Here is a 17,285-nt window from a genome sequence, read left to right as displayed (position 1 = left end):
CAGTTGAACCTCGGTTAGCGGATGCCCTAGTTAGCGTACACTGCATATTTTATGGTTTACGTTGGCGCGTGTTTTGTAGTGTTATTAACACATCTGTTAGGTGGATGCATTATCTCCACTGCTTGGTACTATATACTGTATATACAGTACAGTACATCAGGGGTCGGGAACCTTTTTGGCAAAGAGAGCCATGAAAGCCACATATTTGAAAATATATTTCCGTGAGAGCCATGTCATATTTTCTAACACCGAATACAACCAAATGTGTGTATATTTAAGGAAGACTAACAATTTCAGAATATAATAAGTCTCTGAATGTATTCTTTGTAATAATGCGTCTGTGTAGGCTCTCAGTCGTACAGGAGTTGTCCATCGAGGAAAAGGCTTCTTGAGACGTCATCTGTACTTCTGTGTGGAAGGTGTCGGACGTTTCGCTCCTCATCCGAAGAGCTTCGTCAGCAAATGTTATGTGAATGCAGTTGAACCTCGGTTAGCGGATGCCCTAGTTAGCGTACACTGCATATTTGCTGACGAAGCTCTTCGGATGAGGAGCGAAACGTCCGACACCTTCTACACAGAAGTACAGATGACGTCTCAAGAAGCCTTTTCCTCTTTGTAATAATGTTGTTATATTGAAGCTAACCAATAATAATTCAATTACTTTCTACCATTAACGCGACTTCTGGTGCTGCACGGTTTTGCGCTCTACTCCGTATCGTTCTTTCTTTTCCTTTTTCGTCAAACGGGTGGTCTCTGCACAATTAGCTAGCTGACTATTTGATTAAAGTAGGGACGACCTCAATAGTAATCAAGTTTTGGTGTCTGACACGGAAAACATGGGAAGGACAGCTGGCATTGCGCTAGAAAATCAAATGGATGGATTAAAATGCATTAGAATGCATATTGTGCATGTTATTTTTAACACTGTGATTTCTGTTTACTTTAAAATGTCAGGAAAACAAATTAAAATAAACACATTTTATGGTGTTAACAAATGTCTGAGAGCCAGATGCAGTCATCAAAAGAGCCACATCTGGCTCCCAAGCCATAGGTTCCCTACCCCTGCAGTAGATCCTACTTTTTTGCGAGGGTTACCTCCGGGATTGCAAGTGTATGCCGAAAAACCATGAGTAATTGATAAGGCCATAATTCAATGTATAAATTGTTGCCGACTGACATGTGTTTTCTGCGGAAGAAAACAGACTATTTTTTGGAGGGGGGGAATCATCATCTCACCAAAAATGTCCATCCGTGAATGCTGAATCGCAAATTGCAAGAATTTACATTTTGCACCGTTGGATCTTAAGGAAGTTCGAAGTAGAGCTTCAAAATGCAAAAAGAAGAACTGGGCAGTGAAACAAAAAAAATTTGAGGAAGCAATTTATTGCACAAACCATTCAACTGAAATAGGCTGTTCATCACCTGATCAAAAGTTTAAGACCACAGCCTTTAAAAGCCAAAATCTTGGCAAAAATGTGGATTCAATATCCTTTTCTGTCAATTATTCACACTGTCATGATTTCTTGATGGCAAAGGTAGATAAGGGGTTGTTGGGCTGCAGAAGCAAGGCCTCTTGCAGCGCGCTATTGCTGCTGAGGTTGGACGCAGGAAGACATTTCATGTCACATGTCATTTGAAACTGTCATTCAAAAAAAATACATAAACTTGATAGACCTGATTGCTTCTAACGTTACTGGCATGACAAGGAGATCCCACCTGACGTGTTTTCCGCAAGGCACAGTGAAGGGGGCGCCACCATGATCTGGGGTGCTTTTTCCTTCAATGGAACAATGGAGCTTCAGGTTGTGCAGGGGCGTCATGACTGAAGGCCCTTGTCTGTGTGCCAATGACTGGGTTTTTCAGCAGGATAACGTGGCAGTTCACAATGCTCGCCTGACAGAGGACTTCTTTCAGAGGAATAACGTCACTTTTGGACCATCCTGCGTGTTGCCCTGATCTAAATCCAATTGAGAACATTTGGGGGTGGATGGCATGGGAAGTTTATAAAAATGGACATCAGTTCCAGATAGTGGATGCCCTCCGTGAAGCCATCTTCACCACCTGGAGCAACATTCCCACTAGACTCCTGGAAACACTGGCATCAAGCATGCCCAAACCAAGTTTTGAGGTGATTAACAGGACTGGCCCAGCTAGCCATCACTGATTTATAATTTTTTTTAAATTTTATTTCTATTTTATGGTTTTTGGGTTTTTTTTTTGCTACAGTCTTAAACTTTTAATCAGCTAACGAAGAGCCTATTTTAGTTTAATGGTTGCAATAAATTGCTGACTCAAATGTTTTGGGTCTCACTCCGATTTCTTCTATTTGCATTTTGACGCTCTACTTAGAACCTCCTTAAGATCCATCCATCCAATTTTTATACTGCGTGTGTTCTCCTAGATCCAAAAGTGCAAAATGTACATTTTTGCAATTTTTCAACTGGTCTTAAAGTTATGATCAGGAGTGTGTAGGGGTGTCACAAGATTAAAATTGATTGTGTGTGTTTTGAGAACAGCTGTCTTGTGAAAACAGGGCAGCCAGAAGCCAATCAGACTGTGAACTATGGCATCGCTACTGCGAAAGATAATGCACGTAATATGTAAGTTAGGTACTAATGCTCCAAGTTAGCAGCAGAAATGAACCTCAGGCGTATTGGTGATGATGTATTGGAAGATGAAGGGTTAAATGGGTGTCTTGCTTCATTAATAATGGTACTGTGGTGACCACCTCCGCATCATAACACACCTCATACGTAGAAGAGATCCGTGTTATATTTAGCGAGTAGGAGTGCACATTAAAAGTGAAAGACAGGAATTGTTTCTTGCGTCATGCATTTATTCGGTAATTAATTGCAAGCGGTCAACAAAGCTGAAGTATCTGCTGCTCAGGCGACCGGGAGTGGATCTTTACCTCCAATTGTGCAAAAGTATCGCTGTGCAAAGCCAGTCTGAAAGCTGCAGAAACGCCTCCACAATGCAACCCAGCTTCTGCCCAGCGACAGAACCGAGAAGGCACAGCTTGGACACACTCCTCCGTCGCCTGGCAGCACCACACCTTCCTGGTGAAACACGTATGGATGTCCAAAGTGTGGGCTGTGGGCCATCTGTGGAATGTGGCGGCTCATTGCGTACTACACATCAAAATAACTGATTAGTAGTGGCAGCTACAACTGTCGTTATTATTTTAACTTTTGACATTTTGAGTTTTCATCTCGTTCTCCTGAACCCAATATTGTGTGGCGTCCCGTCTCGTGAGCTGAATGTGTGACGCCCCCCCAAAAAAGATATGTATATATTTTTTTCACTATAAAGGTTAGACATATATATATTTTAATTTATATATATTTAATTATTTTCAATTAAAAGTTTATATTGAAATTAAATGTAAATATAATTAAATATGAATTTACACAAGTTATTTGAAACCATTAAAAAATGATTACATTATTCATGTATTTTATTCATTTACATTTCCGGCTAAATAAGGCCTCTTGAAGTGCAAATAATGGAGCTACATAATTACATTTTTAATTGATTTAGTCACTTTTGAAGATGATGGATAAATCCCAAGTTTTTCCTTCTTTTCCAAAAAGGAGAGCTAAATCCAATCGCATAATGTTCTGCCTTCCTTCTGCTATCAGCGAAAAAAAAAGCCAAAAAAGCCAAATCTTGACAGTCAGATATGGTTTGTTATGACTTTCATGTGTTTGCTGCAGCGTGTTCACCATCTTATCATCTCGTTCCCACATTGTGTAGCTGCTGCAGGAGATAAACCGCACCAGCCGAGGCCTTCGTCTCCGCAGGCAGGTCGAGCCCAAAGCTTACATCGCTGCCTACTTCGCAGACCTGCCCAAAGAGTTCACACTGGGCGACGGCAAGTTCTACGGAGACTTTGAGAACAAGAGGCTACAAAGTGGACAGGAGTACATCTTTTTTGTCCTCGCCGCCCTGGATATATCTGAAAATGTAAGTCTGGGTTTTTGTTTTCTATATTTAATACAGAATTATTTGCAGGATCATCCCATCGACCTTACAGTTGTAGTCCTATGAAATCGCAACAAGTGACCAGGAAAAATAATTATTTTGAACCTGATTGTGTTGTTGTTGCTGAGATGTATCTCCACATTTTGCAAGTTTGATATTTAAGTTAAATATAATTTTTTATAATTAATTTTTTATTTACTGTATTTATTTTTTCAGAAATATTTTTTATTAATTTATTTTATCATTTTTTGAATTCAATTAATAATTTTAAATATTTAAATAAAAATATTCCTCCGTGAATCACCACCTTATTGTGGTAGAGGGGTTTGAGTGCTCGAGTGATCCTATGAGCTATATTGTCTGGGGCTACATGACCCTGGTAGGGTCTCCCAAGGTAAACAGGCCCTAGGTGACGGGACAGACAAAGAGTAATTCAGAAGACACTATGAATAAACACAAGAGGAGGGACCGCACCTCGCCCGGACGTGGGACACCGGGTACTCACCCTGCTGCCAGGCCCAGGGAAAGGGCTTGCAGGCAAGCGCCTGGTGTCGGGGCCTTCACCTGTGGGGCCCGATCAGGCCCAGCCCAAAGAAGCCACACGGGATCTCCCCCCCCCCGTAGACTTACCACCTGTGGGAGAAAGCATAAGGGTCCGGTGGTATGTGCTTTGGGTGGCGGTCGAGGGTTGGCACCTGGGCGATCTGGTCTTCGGCAGGCAAATCTGGTTCTTGGTGGGGAAGGAGCACGAGCTTGTGCGCGAGGTCGAGACATTCCGACTAGACGTAGTTGGACTTACCTCAACCCACAGTTTGGGTTCTGGAACCAAACTCCTCAAAAGGGGCTGGACGTTGTTCTACTCTGGAGTTGCTGCAGGGGAGAGGTGTCGAGCTGGTGTGGGCTTATTAATAGCCCCCCGACTCGGTGCCCCCGTGTTGGAGTCATCCTCAGTGAACGAGAGGGTCATTTCCCTACACCTTGGGGAAAGGGCCCCGACTGTCATTTGTGCGTACGTGCCAAACAGCAGTTCAGACTACCCAGCCTTCTCGGAGTCTATCAAAGGGGTGCTATAGAGCACCCCAGCTGGCGACTCCGTAGTTCCACTGGGAGAGTTCAACACCCATGTGGGCAATGACAGTGTGACCTGGAGAGGCGTGATTGGGAGGACTGACCTCCCCGATCTGAACCCGTGCTGTGTGATGTTATTGGACTGTCCTGTGCGAACCACAGTTTGTCCATAAAGAACACCATATTCGAACATATGGATGTCCACAAGTGCACTTGGCACCAGGACACCATAGGCCCCAGGTCTATGATTGACTTTGTAGTCGTATCATCAGACCTGCGTCCACGTGTTCTGGACACACGGATGAAGAGAGGAGCTGAGCTGTCAACTGATCACCATGTGGTGATCAGTTGGATTAGATGTATTGAATTGTATTGAATACATATTCAATCGTTCCACTGTAAATATGGAATGTACACTAATGTAACCTTGTATGCATGTTCGAAACAAATCAAACCATTACCATTTCCGTCCAAATGTTGATGAAGAAGGTCCATCGAGTGGTTGCAATTCACCATTAAAATGGAGAGAAGAAGAAGTAGCAGGTAAATATTACGATAATTTCCGGGAAGTGAGTAACGACGGCATTTGAGATAGCACTCAGGTACTAAGTTCACAGTGGACATAGTATACTTATTGAAGTGTACTGATGGAAGTATTCTATTCAAGGGTATAAGTCTAAGTACGGAAGTGCACAAATTGAAACGCAGCAGTCGTATCACCAACAAATGGACGAAGCCCCGTGTCTTCCGATCCGATCCAGGTGGTCTTCACGTTCTACCAAAAAGGGGGCCGCTGTGTTAATTTGAGCCTCTGATTTTTTTTTAGAGCGTTTGAAAAACTTGAAGATGACGACCTTTTACCGCCTTGAGGCCGAGAAGCCCCGTAAGACCGTAGCTGATTACAAGACTATCGCCATAACGGGCCGTCTCTTTAATTATGTCCGCCTTATCTGCACCGCTGCAGTGTGCGTGTGTGTGTGTGTGTGTGTGTGTATGTGTGAGTGAAAGAGCGGCATGATTAAACATCAGGATGAGCTTGAGGGTCCTATATGCTCACCTTGAATGCAGGTAAGATGATAATGACGCTCGCTTTGAGAGAAAATCTACAATTTTATCACTTAAGAGAGAATTTTCTTCCCCATAGGACATTTTTCTTTAATCTGCTGCTGGAATATGAAATAGCTCAATCAAGAAGACTGGAGATAATTATGATTGGTCATGTTTGGAAAATGTGCACAGGAATAGTCTTGCTGATCCTGTCATATAGAGGATCTTTGACTTAGATCCTAAAAAATAGCAGAGCTTTCCTGTCATTTTGAGGACCTTTGATGAACGGTACATCCATAAAAACAGCTAAACGTTCCTGTCATATGGAGACTCTTTGACTTGCGTTTTTGCAGTGGATCGTTAAAAATAGCAGAGCTCTCCTGTTATATAGAGGATGTTTGCCCATGTCAAAAAGAGGATCTGCGATGAGTGTTTTTGCAGTAAATATTTTATTACTATTTATTTATGACAAAAAAAATACATTCTCCCATTGGCTCAGGTCATGTACGCCACCAGCCCATACTCCGACCCCGTGGTTTCGGCCGACAACGACCCCCAGCCGATTATCGACGAGGAGGAGGGTCTCATCTGGGTGGTTGGTCCTGTGCTAGCCGTGGTCTTCATCATTTGCATCGTCATCGCCATCCTGCTGTACAAGAGGTGAGCATCCGTGCTATAATACTCTTTTTTTTTTTTTAAGGCCTGTTTTTCCTCCCCTGAGCGATAGACAGATGAGGTGCTGTCACGGCGCATCAGTCAAGTGTAGGAGTGAAGCGTCTCACTATCTGCTGCATGTCACTGCATGGCTGTGATGCCTTAGAGATGCTGCAGGGCGCTGGCAAGCCTCCAGACACGTTTTTTTTCTTTCCTTTTTACAACTCACAACCAGATGCATGAAAATACTCCATCAGTGAGGCAGTGGTAGTTGCAGGAAAAGATAACAATTAGCTTTTATAAGGTTAAAGGACTGTAACGTGTTTCAATATTTCTCTCCTTGCTAACAATGGAGCAGCAAACCAGACAGGTAAGAGAGCCTCAAAAGATTTAAAATAACAGCCTTTGCAAGTGTTTTGAAACTTTTGTACTGTGTGAAAATAACAGTCCTTCATAGCCAAAAGGATAACAATGAAATGCTAATTATATGCTGTTTATTCTCTGCAGAAAAAGGGCAGAATCCGAAGCCAGGAAAGGCAGCCTGCCCAACAGCAAGGAGATGCCCTTGCATCACCCCACCGACCCAGTGGAGCTACGTCGCCTCAACTTCCAAACACCCGGTGAGTACCTGGGATTATCAAGAAAACATACACGGCACCAAGGATGCGCAACTGGTGGCCTGCGAGCCAAATCCGCCCCCCCTAAATGACATCACCGCAGTTCGAACCATTTCAAAAACTGAACTGATATATTTGCAGAGCACCCTTGTCACATAGAGGAATCACAGGGAAGTTCTGTCAAATAGAGGATCTTTGACTTGTGGTTGGTTCTAAAAATAGCAGACTTCTTTTTTTAGTCATTTTGAGGATCTTTGATTAGCGTTGTTGTTGTAGGTCCTTAAAAACAGCAGAGCGCCCCATCATACAGAAGGTCTTTGACTTGCATTTTTGCAGTAGGTCCTTAAGAACAGCCGAGCGCTCCTGTCACACAGAGGATCTTTTACAACCAGTTGGTCTTTAAAAACAGCAGAGCACTCCATCATACAGACTAGTGTTTTTGTTGTAGGTCCTTAAAAAGATTACCCTTGTCATATTAAGGAACTTGGACTTGTGTAAACTTATTGTTTGTATTTGAATTGATGACTTTTTTGACTATATTTATGATTATATGAGACGTTTGGTGAGTTTTGATTCTAAGTTAAAGACTGGAAGGAGACTGAGGACAGGTGCAGGCACAACATCCTCCCTCCTGGAGAAGTCTTGACAGTTTGGTGGCAGCTGTCATCCACACCTGGGCTGGCGAGGTAGTCAAAGGCGTCACTACGGAGTTTTCACTTCGAAACCAATTTATGGCAAATTTGAAACTGTGATCTTGCGTGATGATTGCTGGACATGTTTTGGGGCACAGCCAGTAACGCCCCATCTTCCAGGTCAGCTGAAAGGATGATGAATTATCTCTTCAGGCTTATTTTTAGTGCATATTGATGAAAGCTCTCAGGGAACCATCTCAAGCCATCTGAATTTTTTTTTCAGCCTCTCAGGACCTTCTATTCTGTTAGCCCTCATTCATTGGACGTTTTCATGTTTAAGGACGCTCGAGCGACAAGACGGAAAGTGGCGCTTTCATTGTCGTCTCGCTGGTGGAAATGGATTTTAAGTAGGATGCCACGATAGAAACACCCTTTTCAGCGACAGATGATGGGAAAATGAGGCCCCCTGCCTTCCATTAGCTAATGCCCACTTGTGGGCAGAAATTAAGCTGCCGAGCGCTCTCTCGATGTCCCAGGTTCCTTATTGCAATAATAGCACGTTAGCATCTCCTCAACAAGGAACGCCTGTTTTCAACCAATGTCACCTCTGGCTCATCGAAGTCACTCGGAGCTGGAGCTTTTTGCAGCGACAGAGACGCCTGTTTGTGTCCTGTTGGCTTAGCCTTGCCTAGCGTCTAGCATGGTGTTACTAATAATTAACCCCATTTAGCAAACACACACATTATTTCTTCAGCCATGTTTCTACCAAGCAGTGCAGTGCTCATCTTTTGCGACAAAAACACCAAAAAACATGGACACAATTATTGTATTGACTAGTATATAGGATGACGCAGAATATACAGCGACCCCTCTTTGCAAGACCTTTTCGTGGAAAGATATTTTTAACTCAACCTGAAAGATGAAAACAAAATGCATTACCCTGTTGACGGAAAATATGATGACTCTAAATGTAAGATGACCTTGTCTTTTTCAAGACTGTTGTTGGAAAATCAAAGGAAAAATACAAAGACAAAAAAAAAAATCACCGTCTTGCCCTGAATACGTATATAACGATAGATCCGGTTATTAGACAACACTGGATGTAAAACGGCACCCTCGCTCCCCCGCCCTTTTTTTCAAGAATCTTTTTTGGAAAAGTGGCTTTTAAACAAAAAATATAAGACGCCCCAAAAACCCCTTTTTTTTCAAGACCTATTTTTGGAAAAGTGTCTTGTAATTCAACCTCCATCCATCCATTTTCAATGCTGCTTACCCTAATTAGGGTCGCGGGAGCCTATCCCAGCTGACTTCTGGCAAGAGGCGGGGTACACCTGGTGGCCAGCACAGGTGGCAGGGCACATATAGACAAACAACCATTCACACTCACATTCATACCTAAGGACAATTTAGAGTCGCCAATGAAGCTAACATGCATGTTTTTGGAATGTGGGAGGCAACCAGAGTACCCGGAGAAAACCCACACACGCACGGGGAGAACATGCAAACTCAGATGCCCAGTGGAGATTCGAACCAAGGTCTACCCGATCTCCTGACTGTGTGGCCTATGTGACCGTGTGCTAACCACTCAGCCAACCTCAAAAAGGAAAAAAAAAAAAGACAAAATTACCCTACCTAAACAAATGTACTGTAAGCTTACCTTCAATATAAGACTATTCCACTTTTTCAAAACACATTTTTGGAAAATATTATGTCAGATTTTTTGACATGAAGTTGTATGACGTCCCCATCAGCATTGTAGTCCAATAACAGCGACTCACCCCCACTTGGTCTCCTAAGTCCAGTTCTGGTCAGATTTCCGTAATGAAGAACGTAGTAAAAAAAAATTGTTAAAAATGATTTTTTAAGATAAAAAGACAAAATTATATAACCTATAACCAAATATTCATCCAAATAATATAGACCACTCCTTTTTAAAGACTCTTTTTTTTTTTAATATATGACAAAAGCAAAACAAAATTATAGTAGATACCAGAATATAAGACGAACCTGCATATAAGACAGTCCTTCTTTTTCAATGCCCCTCTATGTGTGTGACTCACTTGGTGAGAAGTCATTTAGCCCATTGGCTGGTTTGCATGTATATCTCGAAATATAGATGATCTCTATTTCCAGACTTAGCATCTTATAGCCAGTCAATACGGTATTTAATACATTTTTACTCTGCAAATTGATCCATATTTAGTATTACTTGGTTCAAACATGGCTGTTCATATTTCACCTTTTTTTTTGTTTTTGTTTTTGTTTTTGTTTTAATCAGGCCGCTATGACACGCCTGTTGTACTTAACAAGCATTTCCTCCACAGGTTCGCGTGCGTGCGGTCACCCAAGTAGCCTCCATTTGTCAAGTTAGTTGGCCTCAATTATCCATTTGCCATCAATGACAGTACATTAGCTTCCCCTTTGCATCCTACACTAGGGGTGTAACGGTACGCCATAATCACGGTTCAATATGTACCTTGGTTTTAAGGTCATGGTTCAGTTCATTTTCGGTATAGTAAACGAACAAAATGCAAAAACATAAACTACTGATGCAGAAAACAGATTTCGGGATTTTAAAAATGAAACATAAGAAAATCCAAAGGGCTGGCAGGTAATTTTCCAATAAATACCATTGTCCAATAAAAAAATAAGCATAAAATAATATATAGTAGTTTACAAGGTTGGATTTGAGGAAAGTGCAACAATGCGGACAAGTGCATAATCAATTTGACCACTTTAAATGATTATTGTATTTCTAGTAAATTCAAGTTCCTTGTTGGCTGAAGTGCAGCATTAATAGTTCCAACTTGTAGCCATGTTCCTGAAAACTTCAAATACAAATACAAATCATTTTAAAACGTAATCTCACGAGACTTCGGCAAACCTCATGAGGCTCACCTCCACTTTAATTGACTTTAGGTATGTTTTTCACCAGTGATGATAAAACAGATAAATGTGATGATACCCAGAGAATCGGAAGCAAGAAATGGGAACCTCTCATGTTGGTTTAAATTCGACCAAAATATTTGGCAAGAAAAAGACACACAAAAAATAAAAGTCGTAAAAAATATTTTTGAAAAAAATAATTGTATTACAATTTAAGAATATACAGTATTAAAAGAATATAGTATATATATTTTTTAATCAAAAAGTGTGTTCATTTGATAAAATGCTTCTTAACATGAATTTGTTTAAATAATAAAATTAAAATGTACAATCCCGCAAAACTTAAGCAAATCTCATGAGACTTTGTCTCCACTTTAACTTATTTTACACACTATACATTCAATGACAGCTAACGTTAGTAGCTAAACTTTGACAAATCACTATCAGTAGCTGAGAACAAACATAACTAACTAACAAACTTTGTGGGCATGACTTACGTGCGTGTAGCAGGAGGACGGGATTGAAGCATATTTGAAAGGTAGCACCCTGTCAGCTGCCGCTTAACGGTTGCAACCAGTCCCTTTTAATGGGGCCTGGGTTCGCCTCTGTACCGTACAGAATGTTTACAAAAAGTCTGATTACAAATAATATACAGTATGTATCGTTACACCCCTACCCTACATCCCCTTCTTCTCTCCCCGACATAGCTTACCTATACTCCCTAATCCTCTTGGAAAAATGAAAGGTGGAAAACATCAACCATAACTCCCAGTGTGGAAATCTCTTCTTAACCATCTTCCCTTCATGCTAACCCGGCTTTGGCCTCCATGTTGTTTTAATTAATAACACGAGCATGGCACACACAAACGAGCCTAACAAGATCAAAACACCTGCTTATCTGCTTGTGCTTGGGTTATGCCTCTACTTGAAATAAATAAATAAAAATCCCAAAAAGAAAAAAACTGAATCCACAGATGACTGACCTGCATTTCCATGTGACTGACAGGTATGGTGAGCCACCCCCCAATCCCTGTCATGGACCTGGCGGATCATCTGGAGCACCTGAAAGCCAACGACAACCTCAAGTTCTCCCAGGAGTATGAGGTGAGGGGTGGGCGGCACTCAATCAGCCACTGTCTTTTTAAAACACGATTAAATAGACAATCTTACTGTGCTGGTGCATAACCGAGTGATGAATGAAATCATTTTCTGTAAGACCAAATCAAAGGCAAAATTTACCATATTGGCCCAAATATAAAACAACTCTCAATATAAGGTGACCCCCGCTTTTTCAAGACCCATTTTGGACAAATTAAAACTCAAAGACAAGGGGGGAAAAAAAACAATTACTGTAATTTCCAGACCCCAGCACACACTGGTGCGCCGTACCCACTAAATTTAAAGAGAAAAAAAGATGTGTGCATACTGTATATAGGCCACACCTGTCTTTAAGCCACAGGTGTCCACGTCGTAACGGGATGTTTGTTACACAGAAAGATGTTACACAGAAAGATTTTTTAAACTTTTGATTAAATTCACAGAACAGCGCGTGTAACATGGCAAATTAAACAGTGCCGAACAATGCATGTAATATGGCTAGCTAAACAGTAGCCTACCCTCCTGGGAACAAAACCACTCAAGTCATCTTTTTCAGCCTCATAAGTCTTCCGTCACACACTTTGTCAGTCCCTCTCTTTCTTTTTCATTGTCGCTTTTTCTGTCACTTTTGTCTCAAGCCATTTAGCCATTTAGCTTGAGCTAATGCTCTTCGTAACGCAGTAGTCCAGGTTTTCGAAACCCATTGGTGATAGTGGACGGTTGGCGGTCGGAGCAGTCCAAACAGAAGCTGTAGTAATTCTACGCTTGATCAAACTTACTGAAGATGTGTCAGACATCACTGCGTAAAACCTCAAAACGTGATATTAGCTTCCGCTTCACTCATCCACATCACTACTGAGCTGCAATCGAAGCGGAAATGTTGTTTTAGCCATAAATTAGCACAATCACTGTAGAAGTTAAAAGCGTGACAAAATTTAGCTGCTTATACACCGGAAATTATGGTATGTATTGTGTTGCAATACTATATTGACTTGAATATAAGACGACCCTGAATTTAAGAATACAGGCCGTCTCATATTCAGTGTCCAGAGATTCATGCATGCAAACCAACAGAAGGCAACCAACAACTTTTCCTCAGGTGAGTATGAGCTTTCCCGAGGTTGTCTTATTTTATTATTGGCATCTTTCTAAAAAAAAAAAAAAAAAAACTGAAACAAGCAAAACTATGAGAAGGAAGATGAAAAGAGAAAGATAAGATGAGCTCACCTGTACCTAATGTTGTGTCCAGTGAGTTATTTCCTCATTAAAAAAGCACAATAGAGTGTTTTCCCTGAGGTGGTAAAAGATGCCCCGTTTTCCTTTTAGTGATGTCGTATTTCATACTTCATTTATGTGCAATGAGAGACTTGCTGGAGGATGACAGGCTCGAGTCCCCAAGAGTGGAATTGCAGACTAGTTGTATAGATTAAATTAGGTTTTTGTTTCCTGCAGTCACTGCACACGGCGAGCATGTCTAGTTGCCCTTTTGAGCACGTTTTGACAGGTTAACCTACAGTATATCAGTGGTTCCCAAACTCCCAAACTCCTGCACACTTTGTGAACTAACCTGAAATATTCAACACAATTCATTGGTATTAATTTTATAGTCATTTCAAGTCAACATTGTGTATTTTTGCATGGTCACATTTTGGGTAACGTTTCACATGAGCGCTAATAAATAGATAAGTAATCATCCAACGTATCTTTTACAAATATTTATTGACATTATGTATTATTGAACAGTTTATTCGTTAATTATTTTTAAAGTAATTCTGGGTCAAAACGTGTTTGACGTTTTTGAGCACCACCGTTTTTGTCCACCGATGACAGCTAAGGTTTGAATCTGCATAATAATTTATGACCAAATTGAAGGGTAAGGGGATTTGAGCACCAATATAAATAAAATCTTTGAGATTAAACAATATTAGTGCAAAAAATAATTATCCAATGTACTTATTTGTTCATGTGATGCAGCAGAGCGATGAACAACATCGTGTGCTGTCTCCTTCCTCCTCTCTGCTCCGTTCTCCATTGCGCCGTGAGGCGTTCATGTACCCCCTATTACAATTGGCATACCCCTGGCGGTACACGTACCCCACTGAATGGACCCACATATAAAATGTCCGCCCTCTTTTTCAAGACCTGTTTTTAGGAAAAAAAAAAAAAAATGATTAAGACAAGACCTGTTTTTTTCGAAAAACATTGTCTTTAAGACAAAATCAGACAAATGTGCAGTATTTTCTCATATACTGTATAATATCAACCTGAATATAAGACAAATATATGACCCAGATTTAAGACGACTCTGTATATAGAAGACAAGACGTCTTTTCCAAGATTCAATTTTGGAAAACAATTTTTGTTAACACCAAAATGAATGACAAAATTACCATATTGGCCCGACTATAAGATGACCCCTTTTTTTCAAGACTTAAAAATGCACTTGTCATAACAAATAATACACATAATTTTATCTCTTCCCCGTCACCAGTCCATCGACCCCGGGCAGCAATTCACCTGGGAGCACTCTAACCTGGAGGTCAACAAGCCAAAGAACAGATACGCCAACGTCATCGCCTACGACCACTCTCGAGTTCTGCTCTCCGCCATTGACGGTACGTCCCTCCCCTCCCCTCCATCTTGCTTTTTAACAGCATGACCACGCTGTACTTTTTCTTGTGGTGCCAACATGTCATTTGCTTTCATGCCTCGGCTGCTAGCGGGGGGAATAGATGGCTTTTTGAAATAGGCAATTTTCCCCCTGCCTTGCTGAGCTCGGCACTCGAGTCCGATTGAACAATCACCCGCAAACCCGAGAGACGCGAGCACGTTCTTATTTCTCTCGCAGCCGAGCTGTGATTATATTTGATTCACGCTTAGATTTCATATGAAGTCGCAGCGCAGTGCATTGAACGAGGACTTATGATGCAAAATATGCGTACGGGTGGCACATTAAGCTCAGCTGCAAGACAGCTGCACCATGCATCATCTGCAGTATAAGGACATTTCCTGAACACCTGCATCACATACAGAACAAGGAAAATGTACTTAGCATATGCAAAACAAGGACATTTCCTCAATACGTAATCAGCATGCTTTACAATGAACATTTCTTTAATACATGCATAGGAAATGTTGTAAACATATGCAGAACAAACACATTTATTACATCCAGATGCATGCAAAGTGAGGACATTTCCGAACAGTATGCATTCCTAAACACATGCGTCACATATATGAGAAGGAAAATGTAAGGACACTTACAATTAAAAAGGAAAATTCATAATCTGCATGGATAACAGAGAAAACTTTTTAAACATGCATACCGAAGATATTTCTTAAACGTGTATAAAAAGTAACATTTCCGAGGCACACGCATAACAAAGACAATGCATCACGAGTGAAAATTCCATAGGGCATGCTTCACATACATAACGAGGAAAGAGTCCTTGACGCTTGTATTTTGACAGCATTTCTTATATACGTTCATCTCTAAGAACATTTCAGAGAGATGCTTCACACGCCTCAAGGAAATTCCCTAAACTAATGCGTAAGAAGGGAACTTATCCTGAGCACATGCATAACGAGGACAAATTTCCTAAACACATATTTTGCATGCACAAGGCCGTTTGCACAGATGCATAAGGAGGAACAATTCCTAAACACATGCTTCATAAGTAACCGTTCCTTAACAAATGAATAACGAGGAAAACTTCCAAACACATGCATAGTAAGGACGTTCAGTAAATATCCCGTATGTATGACAAGGGGAATTTCTTGGACGCATACACATTTCCTAGACACATTTCCTTATTATGCTTGTGTAACAGGGATACGTTCCGTAACAAATGCAAAATGAGGAAATTTCCTAAACAAATCCACCACATGCATAACAAGGAAAATGTTCTATAAACACATGCATACAATAAAGCAATTCCTACAACACTTTTCATATCATATCTTGACAGTTTCCTGAACATATGCAAAACAAGGACGTTTCCTCCACAAATCCATGCATAACAATCCATGCATACAACATATCCATGCATCACAGGCAAAACAAGAATAAAAATCCTAAACACTCCCATCACACGCATAACAATGACCATTCCCTAGGCACAAACATAAAGATAAAAATGTAAGAAAAAGGTCAAAATAATCCTTAACTGTGCTGTCCCTCTTCGGCTCCAAATGAATTCAACCATAATATATAAGAACGCCACCACAAGCTAGCAGATGTTACCAATAATTGTTTAAAAGAGCAGATTGAACAAATAAATGTTTATATTTGTCACAATTTGAAGGTAAACTTGGTGGCGGTATGGAGGTGTTGGTGTAAAAAATGTGTTTGACCCGAATATACTGAATTGTTGTTACTTGGCTTTCACCCACCGCTGTCTGGTGTTCACGTACACGTCCGTGGCACGTGTGCACATAAACAACAGCATTCTCGGAGAAGTGACCGACAATGTGAAGTCATTGTGTGGTGATAATAAACTGTACATTCAATGATACCACTCGTTACTAGCTAAAGTTTGCCAAATGACTATTTTAGCTGACAACAAACATGGCTAATGCACGTGTATGTGTCTGTTGCGTGGTCGGACCAAGAAGAGAGGGGAATATACACACTTGAGCACGCCAAAAGATTGGACACACCTTCAATGCATTTTCTTTATTTTCATGACTATTTACAAAGTAGATTCTCACCACTATGAATGAACACATGTGCAGTTATGTACTTACAAAAAAGTGTGAAATAACTCCAAATATGTCTTATATTTTAGACATATACTTTGTTTTTTTTAAGAGCGCTAAAAACACTTGGTGTTCTCTCGCTGAGCTTCATGTGGTAGTCACCTGAAATGGTTTTCACGTCACAGGTGTGCCTTGTCAGGGTTTTAGTGCAATTTCTTGCCTTATCCATGGGGTTGGAACCATGGGGTTGTGTTGTGTGTGTCCAAACTTTTGTCCTATACTGTATGAGCATGACAAGGAACATTTCCATAACACATGTAGAATGAGGAAAATTAAAAACTATAAAAATCTACAAGTGTTGTCGGGTTTATATCTTTTTCAGATATGTTTCAATGCTTCATGCGAGGAAGTGACGCTTGCAATGTTCCTTCCTTCATAAACAGACAGAGAAAAAGACATAATTAATGCAAATCCTGACTGGCAGGCACCATAAATGCACCAAAATAAACAACTTCCATTCACCCCTGTTAAATAAAACATAATTTTGTTTTTTTGTTGCCTTTATTTTCCATTTTAACTGGAATTAATTGTATTTTATCCC

General features: G+C 40.8%; 1 protein-coding gene across 46 annotated transcripts in view; it reads left to right on the top strand.

Annotated features, from left to right (window-relative positions):
* The window catches only part of LOC129194857 (receptor-type tyrosine-protein phosphatase delta-like), a 415,432-nt gene that overhangs the window by 382,968 nt on the left and 15,179 nt on the right, over window positions 1-17,285 (top strand). For 20 of the 46 annotated variants that reach the window (XM_054800309.1, XM_054800310.1, XM_054800308.1 and 17 more), the window contains 7 exons: window positions 3,757-3,966; window positions 6,599-6,759; window positions 7,109-7,123; window positions 7,261-7,373; window positions 10,327-10,368; window positions 11,895-11,992; window positions 14,478-14,601. In XM_054800309.1, coding sequence (XP_054656284.1) covers window positions 3,757-3,966; window positions 6,599-6,759; window positions 7,109-7,123; window positions 7,261-7,373; window positions 10,327-10,368; window positions 11,895-11,992; window positions 14,478-14,601 — 763 coding nt within the window. The remainder of the gene's footprint in view (window positions 1-3,756; window positions 3,967-6,598; window positions 6,760-7,108; window positions 7,124-7,260; window positions 7,374-10,326; window positions 10,369-11,894; window positions 11,993-14,477; window positions 14,602-17,285) is intronic. The other 26 variants (XM_054800350.1, XM_054800330.1, XM_054800327.1 and 23 more) reach the window with 5 other exon arrangements.

This window comes from Dunckerocampus dactyliophorus, chromosome 15 (genome assembly GCF_027744805.1).
Source record: "Dunckerocampus dactyliophorus isolate RoL2022-P2 chromosome 15, RoL_Ddac_1.1, whole genome shotgun sequence".
Lineage (NCBI taxonomy): Eukaryota > Metazoa > Chordata > Actinopteri > Syngnathiformes > Syngnathidae > Dunckerocampus > Dunckerocampus dactyliophorus.
The sequence above is the reverse complement of the archived record's forward strand: the minus strand, read 5'-3'. Positions and strand labels throughout refer to the sequence as shown.